At 41.6% G+C, this 17,962-nt stretch overlaps 1 protein-coding gene across 4 annotated transcripts in view; it reads right to left on the reverse strand.

Moving 5' to 3' along the window:
• LOC122552587 (collagen alpha-1(XII) chain-like) overlaps positions 1-17,962 on the reverse strand; it is a 264,538-nt gene that overhangs the window by 220,745 nt on the left and 25,831 nt on the right. For 3 of the 4 annotated variants that reach the window (XM_043695311.1, XM_043695313.1, XM_043695312.1), the window contains exons 8-11: positions 17,608-17,898; positions 15,041-15,643; positions 12,747-13,019; positions 5,134-5,406 (exon numbers count right to left, since the gene is read on the reverse strand). The exons of the other annotated variant lie outside the window; for it this stretch is intronic. In XM_043695311.1, coding sequence (XP_043551246.1) covers positions 5,134-5,406; positions 12,747-13,019; positions 15,041-15,643; positions 17,608-17,898 — 1,440 coding nt within the window. The remainder of the gene's footprint in view (positions 1-5,133; positions 5,407-12,746; positions 13,020-15,040; positions 15,644-17,607; positions 17,899-17,962) is intronic. 4 annotated transcript variants of the gene reach the window in all.

Genomic DNA, 17,962 nt, shown 5'->3' on the forward strand with positions numbered 1-17,962 from the left:
TCCACCTATCGCATTTCCAACGCCCCTCCCCCAAGTCCCTCCTCCCTACCTTTTATCTTAGCCTGCTGGACACACTTTCCTCATTCCTGAAGAAGGGCTTATACCCGAAACATCGATTCTCCTGTTCCTTGGATGTTGCCTGACCTGCTGCGCTTTTCCAGCAACACATTTTCAGCTGGTGTGTGTATGGAATGAGCTGCCAGAGGAAGTGCAGGAAGCTGGCACAATTACAACATTTAAAAGGCATTTAGATGGGCATATGACTAGGAAGGGGTCAGAGGGTTATGGGTCAAGTGCTGGCAAATATGCCTAGATTAATTTAGGATATCTGGTCGGCATGGCCAATTTGGACTGAAGGTTTGTTTCCATGCTGTACTTCTCTATGACGCTATATAAACCAGACCACATAATGATGGAAACCTTCTTTCTTTGAAGTACATGGAAGCAGATGGATTTTTATGACCACTGGACAGTGTCATGTCCACTTTTACTGGCGCCAGTTCTTTGCTTCCAGATATTTTGAAGCTGAAGTCAAGTTACCAAACTGCTGATGTTATCAACTCATAATTAATCAGGGAACCAAGGGCTGTGGGAAAAGAGCAGGAAGGTGGATGTCAGGAATGTTGAATCAGCCATGATCCTATGGAATGGCGGAGTAGGCTCGATGGACTGAATAGCCTAATCCTGTTCCTTCTGATCTTATGGTCTAACATTAACTGGATAACAATCAGAGACAAGAGCCCCAAACCACTGCAACATTCTAACCATTCTAACGTGACTGAAGTTAGGCTGAACTAATTAGCTTCACTGAATCAGTCAACATTTTAAGATCCTTTCCTTTTGTCGCAAGCATTATCCTGTGGTAATGTGGTTAATAATCCATGCACATTGAGCGCAATTTGTTTTTTTTTATTTGTACATGCTTGCACGAACAGAGACATCAATGCTCAGCCCAGTAACACATAGAAACATACACCCACTTTGCAATTTAATGGGGACCCGCCCAGAATTCTCAGAAGGTCCTGCAGAGGAATCTTCCCAAAAGGGTAAGTGTGAATGTCATGCAACTTTATAAACTTCAAAGGAAATATGCAACATCTGCCACTTTGTGAAGTATCCTATTACCTTGCAATATGAGAAAACGCTCAGCTGAGTTTTATTTAAAGCCAGCAACATGTATTTTCCTGTTCCTTGGAGTCAGGCTGCTTCAGGATTTGAATAAAAGAGGGAAACATGGGATCAAGCTCCATCTGAGAGCACCTAACCTGTTCCTTAGTGAAAGAGTCTCATAGAGTCCCTATAGTATGGAAGCAGGCCATTCAGCCCATCAAGTCCAAACTGACCCTCCAAAGAGCGTTGCACCCAGACTCACCCCTGTAACCCTGCACTTCCAAGTTGAATCAATCCAGCCTGCACATCCCTGGACACTATGGATAATTTAGCATGGCCAATCTACCTAATCTGCACATCTTTGGACTGTGGGAGGAAACAGGAGCACCCGGAGAAAACCCATTCAGACACGGGGAGAATGTGCAAACTCCATACAGAGAGTGGAATCAAACCAGGGTCCCTGACACTGTGTGGCAGCAGTGCTAACCACTGAGTCATTGATCTCTGATGTTCAAGATGTGGTCTGTGACCTGAACTGTCTGACAGCTTGGGTAGGGGCAAAAGATCTGAAGAAAAGAAGGGACATTCTTCCAGTATATTCCACATCATCAATAGCAGGTCACCTGATCACTTATCTCCTTGCTCTTTCTGAGGCTTTGTAACTATACTAGACAAGGAATTGGAATCTATAGAGTGCCACAGGTTTTGTATTTAACAAGAACTATACATTGTGAACATCAAGAGTAATAAAATTGCATTGAGGTGAACAGGAATAGAACATGGTGGAGGGAGAAAAGTTAATTTATACTGCAAAAACGTTTTGCTACAGGCTGTATATGCTTGACATGGAATGGATATTGTAAATATTAAGGCCATTATAATTGTATTGAAGCCCCTATGAGATGAAAATTGTGGTGCTGGAAAAGCGCAACACACTTTTCAACTCTGGTCTCCAGCATCTGCAGTCCTCACTTTCTCCTAGTTGAAGTCCCTATGAGCCTAGTGCTGGGAAGTGGGACTACTGTAGATTTAGTGTAGATTTTAGGGGATGTAAAACTCTATGATTCTATGATAAGGGTAGAACTTGCTGTACGGAGATGAGTTGAATTTTGGTGCACCTTCTGAAACTTGCAACATTTTGGAATGTATTCCTCCAAATTTTATGCAATAAAATGTAATTTTAGAAATATAAATTGCCTTGCTCTTTCTGAGAGCTTGCTGCAAACTCATCACCACCTTCTCAAGAGCAACCAATGACAGTAATAAATGCTGGCCAGCCAGCAACACCCACACTGCATGAATGAGTTAAATAATTCCTGGTCACGACGTTCATGACAGCACTGAGTACGAATGGATTTCATCAACAGTGGAGTGCTTTGGGATGTCCTAAGGATTTGAAATAAATAAGGAAAAGGTGAGATTTGCATTTATGTCCCATTTGTTCGAGCAGTACTATCAATCTGAAAGTGCTTGAGAGTTAGGAACTAATTTTTGACGTGTAGTCACTTGCGTTATGCAGGAAACATGCACAGCAAGTGGATGGCCTGGTGGTATTATTGCTGGATTGTTAATCCAGAGGCCCAGGTCATGTTCTGGGGACCTCAGCTTGAATCCTGCCATGGCAGATGGTGGAATTTGAATTAAACAAAAATCTAGAATTAAGAATCTAATGATGAACATGAATCCATTGTTGATTATTGGAAAACCCCACCTAGTTCACTAAATGTTCTTCAGGGAAGGAAACTGCCATCCTTACCTGGGCTGGCCTACATGTGACTCCAGACCTACAGCAATGTCGTTGACTCTTAACTGTCCTCTGGGCAATTATGGATGGGCAATAAATGCTGACCTAGTCAGTGCCACCCACATTCCATGAATGAATAAAACAAGTACCCAGAGCATCATGGTTAACTCCCTCTTGCTCTTCTTCAAAAGAGTGCCAAAGTATTTTTCAACTGTGAGCTGAGAGTTCAGTCATGGCCTAAGCATTTCAGGGAGTCCAGCACACCCTCAGTGTTAGCAATGATGTGTTAGCCTGGAATCTTGTGCTTAGGACCTGGGATGAGACTTAAAGCCAGAATCTTGAAACATCTTTGCTACTAACTGGACTGCAGCTGGTACAAAGAAACAGTAAAATTGCAAATCTTTCCTCGGTGTCTTTTGCATCTCACATTTCCTTAACGTGTCAAAACGCAGGAGAGGAAACTTGCTAACAGTCACTTTCATGATGCATTGGCATCATAATGCGGGATAAAATAGAGCAGATGAAGATTTTCACCTGCCTAGGTTTGGGCTGGATAATTAACATCTGCATACAAGAAATTTATAAAAATGCATACTATTTTTATTTTACTTTGCAACCAGAAATTCATTTTATCAAGGCCCTGAAATTGCCTGTTCCTACATGTTCCGTTGCCTCCAGGATTGAACCATAACCCTATCACAGAATTCCCTCCCATCCCCTAAGTTGCAAGAATCAATAGCTGTAAGAAATGTTGACGTTTCTGCTCTGTCAGGAGAATTTTTTTTTATCCCTGTTCCTCGCACTATGTTGGGCTCTGGTCTACAACCCCTGCCCCACCATTCTGTGTCTTACAGCATTCTTTGTGAGATTTCCACTGTGAGCTCCCCATCCCCACATCCCCAATAACCCAAAACTATAATAAGTTGTAATGTTTGGCAGATAAAATTGCTAAAAGTTTCACAATGTTGAAAATGACCAGACTTCAGTAATCATAACACTACATAATTTCCACTCATCTCCCTTCTATTGACAATAAACATCTCTTGCCTGCACATATGTTAAGCATAATCACAGATACCTGGGGATGGTTATGATGCAGTAATCGTAACACACAAATAATCATAATGACATTTGGACAGCATGCAACATCTATGAATGTGGTACCATCTTGAAATAATTCAAGTATTTCTTCATTTGTTTTTGTTTGTTACAGCGATGTTTATAAAAGGATGATCCAATTTGGTTCCAGTTTCTCTTCTTGTGCTGACACCAGTTTCATCATAGTCTGACAGAGAGTTTGCTCCTGGCTTCCTGATCACCTTCCCTATAAAGTTAGGCTAGGGAAACTTCATGCTAAGAACTGCGATCTATCAAAATGGTCTAACGCTGCATGTGATTCCATATTTCCAACGCATCTACCTTTGGAGGAGTAAAGGATAGAGCAAGGTTTTTCAGAATCTTACATCAAGGGGTTAACTGAATTGGGTGCAGTATATAATGGTACTGCCCGCATGTGGTCTTAAAGAATCATTTGTCCTCTATTTGTGTCCCTTTCAAGAGCAATTAATAATTGTGGTGGAGGAATATAACTCTATTGCACGATAGTAGTAGGTAATGGGTCACCACATCTCAGACCAGGAGCAAGGTTGAGAAGGCAGGACCTTCATGCACCTTCAACTGGTGTGGGAACTGAACTGCACTATTGTTGTCACTCTAGCCGACCCTCACCATGGATATACCCATTAGTTAATTGCTGGGAAATGATATGTAATTATTAATTTTGCCTGAGGATCCCATGAGACGCCACTCTCTAGGTCAAGATGTAGACCCAGTAGTATATGGCCAGTGTTGTTATTTTATTGCTACACGATTTTCTCTCAACAGCAGGGCACGACAGTTGGGCTGTGATGTTTGGGATTTAACTGGCTCAACGATTGTTGCATTGATGTTATTTGTGCTCTGCCTGAAGGCAAGTCTGGGGCTGACTGACTGCTGGTGATCCATCCTGGGCTGTTACTTTCGTCAGGGGTGGCTAGTCACTCCCTCCCACTCTCAGGGGCTGGGCATGTTGGCAGGTCCCAAGTCTAGTTAAACTGGAATGGAGATCAAACAGCTGCGCTCAGCATTATTCAAAAGAACGTTCTTGCCTTCCAGCCAACTGAACCAACTGGACCCCCCAGTGTGGCCTGACTCCACTGTGTAAACTTGTTAAAAATTTATTCTGATGAGGTTATTAAATTTTCTCATTTAATAATTTAATAATTTTGTGTGAAATGTACCTTCTTTAGTGGTGCCTTCTCCAACTAGCGGTTGACCAACAAGAGTTTGGTATTCAGGTATAATTGTCACTGAATACTTGGTGTCTGGGAGCAGGTTCTGGAGGGTTGTCCATGTCTCCAGACCTCCAACAGTCACTTCCTTGCTCTCGCCTCCCAAAACTGGTCTGTACGCCACTCTGTATTGCTGAACATTCCCGGGAGCAGCTGTCCACCTGACCTTGAAACTGTCTGTGGTTTCATCCAATACCTCCAAGTTACTCGGTGACCCAACCTCTGTGGTGAAACACAGAAAAAAAACAGCATTGTTAATAGCAAGGAAAATATCACATGGGCTCCACAGAGAGGGGTACCAGTGGTCTGCTGGTTAAGGAGCTAGATCTGAGGCAACAAAATCCGAATAATTCACGCACCATTTCACAAAACGTGTTGCTTATGTTCGTGAACCAGGATGCATCAGACAGCCCATAATATTATGGGGATACATTAATAAAAAGGCAATGATATTCCAGATTTCAGTCAGCTATCAATTAGCTTGAATTTCACATGTTTATATCTCAATTAAAACCCTCAAACATGGAACTCCGTCACATGTGTTCTGCACGTTCAACAAACAAAAAACTGGTTCAATTCTTAATTTATTTATTTGTTTTTTTTTAAAGAACATTTTAACCCAAAAGAACAGGAGCAGGAGTATGTAATTCAGTCCCTTCAGCCCTCTCTGCCATTTAATACAATCATGGCTGATCTGACCTCAGCCTCAACTCCACTTTTTTGCCAGCTCCCCATAACCCTTCAACCGATTCCTAATTAAAATCTATCTCCTCCTTAAATTTATTCAGTGTTCCAGCATCTATCATGCCCTGGAGTATGTAGATCCACAGATCTACAACCCTTTGAGGGAAGTTGTTTCTCTTCATCTCTGTTTTAAATCTGCCACTCATTTTCCTAAAACAATGACCTCTCATTCTAGATTGCGCCACATGAGGAAACATCTTCTGTATGTCTATCTTGTCAATTCCCTTTAGCATCTTATCTACCTCAATCAAGTCTTCTCTCATCCTTCTAAAACCCAGTATCAATCGCTCTTCATAACTGAACCTCTCATCTCTGGAATCAATTGAGTCAGCCTCCTCTGAACTGCCTCCAGTGCAACTACATCACTCCACAAATAAAGGGACCAAAATTGCATGCAATACACCAGTCACTAATGCCTTGTACAATTGCAGCATCACTTCCCTACTTTTTTTTTACAATATACCTTTCGCAATAAATAACAAAACTCAGATCATATGTATGAAGAATCAAGTATTCCTTCTATGACCTAGCTGACAAGTCTCACATTTTTACAATAAAGCCCAGACAGTCTGTTCACCCCCCCCCCACCAAAGGATTAAGTCCTTCAAAACTAGGTTTAAGAACGGGATCCTTTATATAGTCTGGTCTCTAGGTTTAATTTTGGGAATTTGACTGTTGCAAGTGTTACATCCTGAATCAGCAATCATAGCTTGGGTATGAACGATGTTCTACCTTTCAACTGAATTAACAATGCATTAGTCTGCTAGCCTTAATAAAATGCAGCAGGCTCTTAAAAAAAATTAACTCTGGAATTCTACGGCACAGATCAAGGCCAACTGGCCCATTGTGTGTGTGCTGGGTCTTTTAACAATATTCTCCAATTAGTCCTATCGCCATTTCTCTTTCACCATAGATCTGCAATTTCTTCCTGTTCAATCCTTGTCTGATTTTTTTTGGATATTAATTATCTGTTTGAGCCCAAGATATTTCTGCATAAATGTACCCAGCCTAAAACAAGCAATCATGTGAGGGCTAGGGTGCTCAAATATTGGACAGGGATATTATACAATACCATTATGTAAGCCACAAGTGAATGCAATGGATTTAGCAAAATGTGTGAGCAACATGATGCCTGATTCCCCATATGATCTGAGAGCATCTCAAGGTCAGAGTTATAAACTACAGTCAGCACATCAGCTGCTATGCTCTAGTACAAGGGTAAATTAGAAGTTTTCTTGCTGACTGCTACATGATTTATGTACGATGTTCAAGTGATTGTTTTGCCAAAATATGTTTGTAGACCCCCATGACACCAACGACTGGAGCCAAGATAATGTTACTTGCATCTAAGCCAGTTGCAATAAGTACTTTGACAATTTTTTTAAAAAAACAGAATTAACTGTGTTTTTCTTGCACATAAATAAACTGAATGACTTGTTGGCATTGATTATTAACAGGATAGATACTTGTTTACATGGGAGTTTCACATACTTATACAAAATTAAAGCCACTATTCCTCTATAGAAACAACAATGATTTTCAATAATGCTAAAAACAAGATTTTTAATTTAATATTAAATGTAATTCAAGCTCACTCCCTTTGAAAAGGTACCTAGGGTATAAGAGGATATCATATCCCTCAAGGGATATGATAGCTAAGTGAACAGGTTTGCAGTAGCACAGGTTTTATATTTTATGGGATTAGATAAATAAATCTGAAAAATGATAAACATTTTGGTATTTCATTTGGCATGTACTTAAGTGCTTCTAACAAAGCAAGTGCAGATTATAATATTATTAACCCCGCAGCTTTTCCAAGTGATGGTGGAAATTACATAGGACGTTACAGAGTGTACATTCACAGGAAAGAAGAAAGACAGGATTATGAATATTGTCATGGAGGTTGCCCACAATTGCTGTAAATGATATTCATTTTCTTTTAATAGATCATGGGATGTCAACATCACTTGCAAAGCTAAAATTTGTTACCCATTCCTAACTGCCCTTAAGAAGGTAGTGGTGAGTTGCAGTCCATCTGGTGTGCAACTGCCTATGTGGCGTTTGCACATTCTCCCTGTGTCTGTGTGGGTTTCCTCTAGGTGCTCCAGTCTCCTCCCATAGTCCAAAGATGTGTCGGGTGGATGGATTAGCAATGGGAAATGCAGGGTTACAGGGATAGGCTAGGGGGCCAGATCTTAGTGAAATGCTCTGCAGAGTGTCAATGTGGGCTTGATGGGCCGAATGGACTGCTTCCATACTGTCGTGATTGTATGATTCTATGGTGTAGTACACACACATGGCTGATAGAAAGGCTTCACCAGGAGAAGGTTCAATAATTAATGGAATCTTGACTTTTTTGCAAAGGTGAACTAATTACTAAAATTGGATTCTGGTCAACAATATCCAACTACAGCAAAGATACAGAAAATGTTTCTCTTCAAACAATTGTCTGAAATCGCTCATTATTCTCATTCTTCTACCCACACTCTTGTGACGAAGTGGACAAGTTCTGTGATCTCACCCCAACTTACTGCTTGGGAAAGGCTCTCCTGGACAGCTTCTCTCCAAACTCTACTGCCCTAATGCTGTCCTGCATCAAGTCCTGTTCACCATCACCCCAATACTCAATATCTGACAATATCTCTCCTTGTTCTAATGCCTTTACTTAAACTTGTTAATCTTACATTTAAAACCGATCATCCACCCTAACTTCTGTAACCTTCTGCAGCCTAATTACCCTTCAAGAACTTTCACCAATTCTGGCACCTTGTGCACTGCCAGAGAGCAACTGTTAACTAGTTTGGAGAAAATTACTGTTTGGTCTATTTTAGGCTCTGCTGGATATGTTATTATATCCAGGTAATAAGGATCAGAATGCTCCAAGCAAAGAGACCAAGTTATATGTTCAAGGGACTTGGAATGATGATGTTCATCAAAATAAATTGCAGCAATTTATTGATTTCCAAAGATTGACTGGATAATAAATAACTACACTTTAAGAGAAAGACAACTGTGAAACATGCATTAAATAAACACTGAACTAACATCTCTAAAAAATATTCAAATGGAGTCAAGGAATCCAGTCATAGCAGAAGGCAAGAAAGTGATATTAAATGAAACTCTGATTTGGAGAGCCAGTGTAAATATGATGGGCAGAATGGTCTCCTTCTGTGCTATAACATTTCTGTGATTCTTTAAAGGAGGTTAGCTTTGGTGGATGAAATTGGGTAGACAAACCCAAGAGGTTGTCAAAACATATCATCCATTCAACATGATCACCCAAATTCAAGATCTTCCCTGGTCGGTTGTGTCAAGAAATAATACACACTCAATTGATGACCTTTTACCGTGAAAGACTTTAAATGGTACCAGAAACATTTGAAACAGTTTAGTCTGCCAGTTTACACCTGTTTTAAAATAACAACGTTCACAAATTTGCACCTAAAAGTAACAGCTACACTCTGGGAGCACAATAAATTAATGTAGCCATGATGTCCTCTGTGTATTTGAAGTTAATTTGACAGGTTGTATAAATATCACTAGTTATGAATGAACACTGTTCATACAGTAATCATGCTGAGTAATCATGTTGCCACAGTGGCTCAGTGGTTAGCATTGCTGCCTCATAGGACCAGGGTCCCAGGTTCAATTTCAGCCTCAGGTGACTGTCTGTGTGGAGTTTGCACATTCTCCCTGTGTCTGTGTGGGCTTTTTCCGGGTGCTCCGGTTTCCTTCCACAATCCGAAGATGTGCAGGTCAGGTGAATCGTCCATACTAAACTGCCCATAGTGTTAGATGCACTAGTCAGAGGGAAATGGATCTAGGTGGGTTACTGTTCGGAGGGTCAGTGTGGACTGGTTGGGCCAAAGGGCCTGTTTTCACACTGTAGGGAATCTAATCTTTTGTTTTTACTTGAACTAGGCAAGGAATGTAGAATCTCTTGGTACAACCAAGGCTAAGAAACCCTACAGAATTCTGCAAACCTCAGTTGTATCACACAAAACATTTTATCGACGAACGTGATATTGAAAAGTGGGCCTCACAAGATGCATTGTCCTATCTCTCTATAGTGGCATAAAACTGACCTGAGTGACTTCCTCTGCTCATTTCAGAGGGGAATGAGATTTACAGAGAAGTCAGAATGCATCAGAGCACCAAGTTCCCTTTCCTTAAGGAAGTTACTTGGAGCCAGGTGAGTTTAAACAAAAATCCAACAACTTTTGTGGTTGGTTTTTCTCTAGTGAAAGACTAAAAGTTGCACATTTTTTTCATGCAAAACGACAGACTTTTATTGGGATTGGTTTCAATCTCACTCCTAGTCCAGATTCCTCATCACCTACACTCTCACACTGTGTACTTATAGAAAACCTAAGGCAAGTACTGGGGTTAAGTTGTAGAATCATTAGGTTTACAGAAATCTCTGGTAGATACAGATCACCCATCATCATATTGAACGACAGATCATACAAACTTAAGGTCTGCAAGACATCCACTAATTCCTTAGGGTTTATGTTAACCTTGGGAATAAGAGTGAAGAGGATGCAAGTACATTGAAAGGATTTGAGTGTATCCAGATTCAGCAGAGGACACAGTCCAGTGGCAGAATCTATATCGCTCCACCTTTTGTGAAAACCCTCTTGAAGCAATTTCATTTTGTTTAGTTTGATTTTATTCGGGAGACGCAGGTTATGAGGAAAGATTGCAAAGCAGGCTTTCCATCCAAGATCCGCACCATTTTTTAATCAAACAGATATGGCCTTTTCTCAAGTCACTGCGATGTTGATTCAAAGTGGTGGTTTATAATGCTTTCTCCAATTAAACTTCACAGTTGACTGGCTCTGTTGTTTCTTTCAGTTTAATCTAAGAGGCACTTGATGCTTTTACTTTGCTGGCAGCAATGACAACCATTCGTCCCTTCCCTTCACCACCCCGAGACCATTTACAAAGCAAGAAACAGAGAATGTGGCATCATTGAGATTAAATGAGTCAACTTTGTTTGGTGTTGCCTGCCAGGAGATGATTGCAGTGAGCCCCTGGAGATTTCACATCTCACAGTTCATCTGAGTTCTGGTCTGGTTTGAACTGATATGAAAGTTAGCAGTTATGTAAAGCAACAAGGTAAAGAGTAACAATGAGCATTTTGGTGGTAGGGTTAAGTTAGCAGATGGTCTGATGTGTAATGTAGATTTGGAGACATCACAGGGTTCGATTACTTGATCTCAGGAGATATTTTTGAGCATGTGAACTGGTACCAGAATCTCAGCTAAGCAACAAGGAGAAGCAATTTGTCTTCCTACATTAAATTATTAGTGACTCTACCCTGCTGGAAAATATTATTTGCACCCATGCATTGGCATGATTGCCTGTTAGGATATTTACATTGGGCATTTGTGATGTCTATGGACATGTTGGCTTGCTTGTATGTATGCTAATGTGTGCACATGCTAGTGTTCATGTATGTTGAAGTGAGTATGTTGGTATGTGTACACTCATGTCTTTGTGTGCATGCATGTTTATGCATTCATTATTGGTGTGTGCCCACATTGGCATCTGTGCATATTCATGTGTGATTACAATTGGGATTTGTATGCTTTGTAAGTTTGTGTATAGAAATACTACATGGGATAAAGGAAAGATTATAAAATCGCAGACAAATCTTATGAGCTTTTTCCTAAAAATCTTCACAGGAGCAGCAGCAAAGTTTCAATAGCCTAGAACCAATCTTTTCAGCGATTACTCTCCTCAAGGGATAAGAGAAGAAAACTGTGAATTAGAGGGGAGTTGTGAAATGCTAACTAGTGCAGAGTACTGTAAATACAGTTAAATTGCTTAAATTAAAACTGCTCAGAGATAGAAAGACATTTAATATAGTTTGTAGATGAACAAAGCTAGCAGAGGAATCTAAAAGTACAAAGAAGAATTCTTGGAAGCCTTATTTTGAAGGGAGGAAGGAAATGAAATGCTGCAGTTGCAAAGGGCAGGGTGTGATGTCCAAAAGGCACTTTTGCAGATGAAGAGGAAGGGGAGAATGGGCATGGGCAGCACCAAACACGCGGAGAGTTTCTGAATGGATGCTGATGTGCGATGGGGTGGGAAGTCATGAAATAATCTGGCAACCACTGAATCAAATACATTTCACTTTTGTGGCAATAGCTGCATGGGCAGGCTGTGGTTTCATGTATGAACATCTTCAAGGAATGCAAACTGCCCTCAAAGCATCAGCATTGTTCAAAATGGGGCAGTTACCATTGAAAGATTGGCAAGAGGCTACTTGAGTGAGGAACAGCATAACAGTCCTGCTTGAAGGCACCCTCAGTGATGTCCATACACTTGCATAAAACCTTACACTCACACTGTATGGTTTGAACTGAAGATTACAGAGGGGTAATCATAGTATTAAGAGTGTATCACAGACTTTCAGACATAAGGAAACTGAATAGCAAAAAATGCTTTGAGAAAGGCAAAAAAAAAATCAAGAAGTAATAACTGGCCTATTATTAATGTCGATACAATTCAGATAAAAGCAAAGCAAAGAGAAAATTGATGAAGGTTTATGTCTGAAACATTGACTCACTTGCTCCTTGGATGCTGCCTGATGTGCTGTGCTTTTTCCAGAGCTACACTTTATCAACTCTGACTTCTCCAGCATCTGCAGTCCTCACTATCTCCAAATAGTTATTAAAACAAGCACAGTAGTTTTTAGTGTTGCCTGAAATTTTACATTCAGACTGAATTCTCAAACTGCAAATGATGGCATGTAAACGCTTATTCTCTAGATAATTACCACTCCATTCCTGAAAACAACAGCCATACAATACCTTCAAGAGTAGTCTCTTCTCCTTCTAGAGGAAGGCTGCTGCCTTCAGTATATTCTGCAATCACATTGACCAGGTAGGTCGTTTCAGGCAAGAGGTCAGTCAGGACTCTGGTCGTCTGGTCTGCAGGCACCCGGATGGAAGTGAAATCACCTCCTACTGCTACTTTATACTTCAACAGGTAGGACAGGACATCTGGGCCAGCTCCGGTCCAACTCACTCGGAAACTGCGAGATGTTACCTCGGAGGTCCTCAAATCTGTGGCTGCCGTGAAGGCTACAATCAGAGAAAGAGACACCAATTATTTACTGGTTCTGTCGGAATGATCAGACCTTATTTTTAATGTTTCATTGTCTATTTGTGCCCATCATTGAGAAGGCTTTCAATGATAACTTATCTCTGATTCCATAAATCGACACTTTCACATTCACTTGAATACCATTACCATATTCAAGGGTGTAATAGACAAACTTTTGATTCCTGAAGAAGGGCTTATGCCCGAAACCTCGATTCTCCTGCTCCTTGGATGCTGCCTGACCTGCTGCGCTTTTCCAGCAACACATTTTTCAAAACTTTTCATCAGTAAGGGAATCGAGGCATATGGGGATAAGGCAGGAAAGTGGAGATGAGGATAGTCAGATCAGACATGATCTCACTGAATGGCAGAAGAGACCTGATAGGAATAGAAGTACACTATTTGGCCTATGTCTTCTGGTCATTTCACGTTGCTGGATCAAAGCTGTTTAACCTGAGCACCAACATTTATCAATAAGGCAAAAGGAAAATCAAAAGTTGATTGTTCAAAGAAAAGCCTGACAGTGGCTCAGTGGTTAGCACTGCTGCCTCACAACACCAGGGACCTGGGTTCAATTCTAGCCTTAGACGACTGTCTGTGTGAAGTTTGCATGTTCTCACCATGTCTGCGTGGGGTCCATCCCACAGCCCAAAGATGTGCAAGTTAGGTGGACTGGGGATGCTAAATTGCTCATTGTGTCCAGGGATGTGCAGGCTGGGTGAATTAGCCATGGGAAATGCAGGGATGGGGTGGTCCTGGGTGGGATGCTCTTCTAAGGGACAGTGTGGACTTGATGGGCCAAATGGCCTGTTTCCATACTGTAGGGATTTGTTGTTAATGGGAGCATTCACTTGTTCCAAATGTCATTGCCATCTCTTCTAGGATAAGAAGTAAGTCACACTGAATAGTCACCAACAAGGTGTTCCTGCCATGAATTAATATTATGTGATATTAATAATTTGCCTATTAACACAGTTGTGAGACATTTATTTGTTACTTTAGCTGAATGCTGCAATCAAATATGAGGGGTGACCACCCACAAAAAAACTGCCTGAACCAATTACTACCCAAGCTGCACGGTGACCCGAGCAAATCAGACGTTGAGAGATCTGCATCAAGTAGCACACCTGCTGACTCCCTAGTGTCTGTTCACCATCCGCATGATTCAAGTCAGGAGTGTGATGGAATGCTCCCCCTTGCCTGAATGAGTGCATTTCCAACAGCACTCAAGACTCTATCCTTGCCCAATCAGCAACCCATCCATTACCTGAAACATTCACTCCCTTCAAGATTGATGCACAGTGGCCACAGTGTGTAGATACAGAAGATACACTGCAGTCACTTGTCAAGACATCTGAGGCAGCACCTTCCAACCCACAACCTGCCACCATCTAGAAGGACAAGGGCAGCGGACGTATGGGAAGACCATCAATTGCCAGTTCCCCTATAAGCTTCTGAATTGTCTTGATCTGGAACAACAGCACTGTTCCTTCAGTGTTGCTGGGGTTAAAATCCTGGAATACCCTTTCTAAACATTACTGTGATGCACCAACGATACAGGAACTGCAGTGGATACTGACAGGCTGGCCATGAATCTGTTAATTAGTTTTTCAAATATTGAATGGAGATATTTTAAACAAACACATCAAGATTATTGTGATTATATGGATGGTGCTATTTCAAGGCTGTGAGAACAGTTGAAATGCATTTTTTGAAAATTTAACACACCTTTTGATTGAATCTTTGGGCAGAACAAGCACTTGAGTAGAAATTAATCTTGGATTGTGGTACTTAACAGAAGCCCGGCCCAATGTTTAGTTCCATTCATATAACTCCATGCAGGAAGTGAGTATAACAGGTAGTCAAAATAATACCACCCCTTTTAAGCAAATGCCAGAGACAAATTTCTATCCCAGTTCTTGTGTTTTCTGAGCAGGGGGACAGTTTGCTCCATGAAATGCCACGTAAATGGTTTGAGCAGAGATCCCGCTCACTCACTCACCCCTTGCCCTGATGGCTTTCACCTCCTCCACGATCCTGAGACATAGGGTCTGCGTCAGCTTCGTTGACACTCGCTGGAAGGAGTCAAAATCGTCCACCTGGTACACGTGAGTATTTTCAGGAGGCGAGGCGATAGCCACCAGCTCACTAAACACTGCATCTTTGACGCCCACCGCAAAGATCTCCACCCCAGCATCTCGCAGCTTCAAGGCAGGTTCCTTGAAGGCGTCGGAGGACTTGCCATCCGTGATCAGCACCATCACCCGTGGCACGTTGAACCTAGCCCCTTTCTCTGGGACAAAGACCTTCTGCCTCACGTAAGTCATGGCCCTGCCAGTGTTGGTGGAGCCTCCCCTATAGGGGAAAGTCCGTATAGCGCTTAGCACATCCTCCAGCGTTTGATGTCTCATGAGGGTAAACTCTGTATGGGGTTCCCGGCTGTACTGAACGAGGCCAATTTGGATGCGGTTGGGACCAACCTGGAATGTTTTGACCAAGGTTTCCAGAAAGTCTTTGACCTTAGCAAAGTTACTCAGGCCAATGCTATAGGAGCCATCCACCAACAGGACAACATCAGCTTGTGTGGTTTCATCCAGGGTACATTCTGCAGGGATCAAAAGATAAAATCCACTGTCACTTTTTTTTCTGATACTAAGAAATTTTTAATAGCTTTTCTGATCATCTCATGACAAATGAGATCGTCATTGATACTATGGAACATTGAGTTTACAACATAGAAACAGGCCATTTGGCCCATCTGATCATTGTTGATGTCATATAGTCCTCCTCCCATCTGATTTAACTCCATCAACATGTCCTTCCATATCATTCTCCCTCATATGTCGACTGCTTTACAAGTCAATTACTCCCTGAACTAACAACTTTAAAATTCCTACCTTCTCTGAGTAAAGACAGTTCCAATTAGATTTATTAGTGATGCTCTTATATTTATTGATGATAGTTTGGTCCGACCTCCCAACAAATAGAAATACCTTCACTTCATTTCCAATTTCATGATCTTAAAGACCTCTATCAGAGGATTGTATGCTGTACTATTCTGATGAAAAGACTGTGAGGGAAGGATGTGATTGCAATGGAGGGGGTGCAGAGGACCCTCAACAGGATGTTGTCTGGGATGGAGAATTTCAACGAGGAAGAGAAGCAAGATAAGCTCAAGTTGCTTTCTCTGGAGCAGAGATGGTTGAGGGGGGATCTGATGGAGGTGTATAAGATTAAGAGGGGCATTATAAGGGGGAATAGAAAGTTAATGTAATCCTTAGTCAAAGGGTCAACAACAAGACGATCTAATTTTATGTTAAAGGCAGGAGGTTTAGAGAAGATTTGATGAATAGAGCTTCAACCAGAAGGTGTGGAATGCATTAACTGGGAGGGTCATTAAGGCAAGGCTCTCATAATCTTCAAAAAGTACTTGGATGAGCACTTGAAGTGGTCATATCATGCAAGTCATGTTGTGAAGGAGCCGGTGTTGGACTGGGGTCGACTATGTTAAAAATCACACAATGTCAGGTTATAGTCCAACAGGTTTATTTGGAAGCGCTAGCTTTCGGAGCACTGCTCCTTCACTGTTTCCAAATAAACCTGTTGGACTATAACCTGGTGTTGTGTGATTTTTAACTATATCATGCAAGGCTATGGGCCTAATGTAGGAAAGTAGGACCACTATGTTTGGCAGTGTACTTTTGGTAGGAGAAAGTGAGGACTGCAGATGCTGGAGATCAGAGCTGAAAATGTGTTGCTGGAAAAGCGCAGCATCCAGGGAGCAGGAGAATCGACGTTTCGGGCATGAGCCCTTCTTCAGGAAGTACTTTTGGTGACAGGGTAGATGGACTGAAGGGCTTTTTCTGTACTGTATGATTCTGTGTGTAACATCTGATGCCATTTAAGATGGCAGGGCCTTCTTATTGTCAATTAGTTCTTGAAGTCCGCACCACAACTATATGGCACAGGTTAGTGTACCAGCAGGTCTTATTTTTGTATTTTCCTCTGCGTTTGAATAAGGCACAACCCACAGTCTTCCCACTTCATGATAAAATTACCACTGGGTCATGCTTTAGCATCTGTTGAACATTGTTCCATCTTCAGGAACATTCCCACTTCTGACTATATGATGAAGGGAAGATCATTGATGAAGCAACTGAGGATGAGTGCCTCAGGACACTACCTTCAGAAACCTCTGCAGTGATAACCTGGAGATGGCATGATTGGCCTCCACCATTCACAATGACTTCCCTTGTTCTAGGTATGATTCCTCATGCTAGTTAAGACCACAGAGAATTTCCCCAACTCCCATTGACTCCACTTTTTAAAACAATTCCCTTCTTGTTCCTGTGTTTAGTTCACTCTATGAATCATTGCAGTTGATAATCCTCCTCAAAAGAGTAACCATCTGAGTTATATGACTCTTAAACCATCTCTGCAAAGCCTTATCTATCTTTCTGTTCCTTTGTTCAGTGTCAGTGCATGGCCACAATGGGAAGTAACTTGGTATTTTGTCTATGGGTCTGCTAAATGCGTACTGAATCTTGGAGGACAACAATGGCAACTTACCAACTGACTCCTTGACTGGCTGTGTCTTTTCCATGAGTGATACAGGCTCACTGGATGCTAGCCCTCGCATGGCGTACAGATTAACCTGATACTCGGTTTCAGCAGTAAGGTCTTTGACCACGGCTGTCCTGGTCCTGGCATCAACATTGACGCTTTGCTCCGGAATGCCAGCCACCATGGGAATGAGATGGACTCTGTAACCAGTGACCTGACTGGGAGATGAATCCCAGACGAGCTTCATGAAATTAGACGCAATCTCCAAGACTTGTAGATTGGAAGGTGGCTCCACCACTGTAGATTGCAGAAAAATATTACAACATGAAAAGACTTCCCAAGAAATGTTCTGAACATGTAA

This window comes from Chiloscyllium plagiosum, chromosome 9, assembly GCF_004010195.1.
Source record: "Chiloscyllium plagiosum isolate BGI_BamShark_2017 chromosome 9, ASM401019v2, whole genome shotgun sequence".
Lineage (NCBI taxonomy): Eukaryota > Metazoa > Chordata > Chondrichthyes > Orectolobiformes > Hemiscylliidae > Chiloscyllium > Chiloscyllium plagiosum.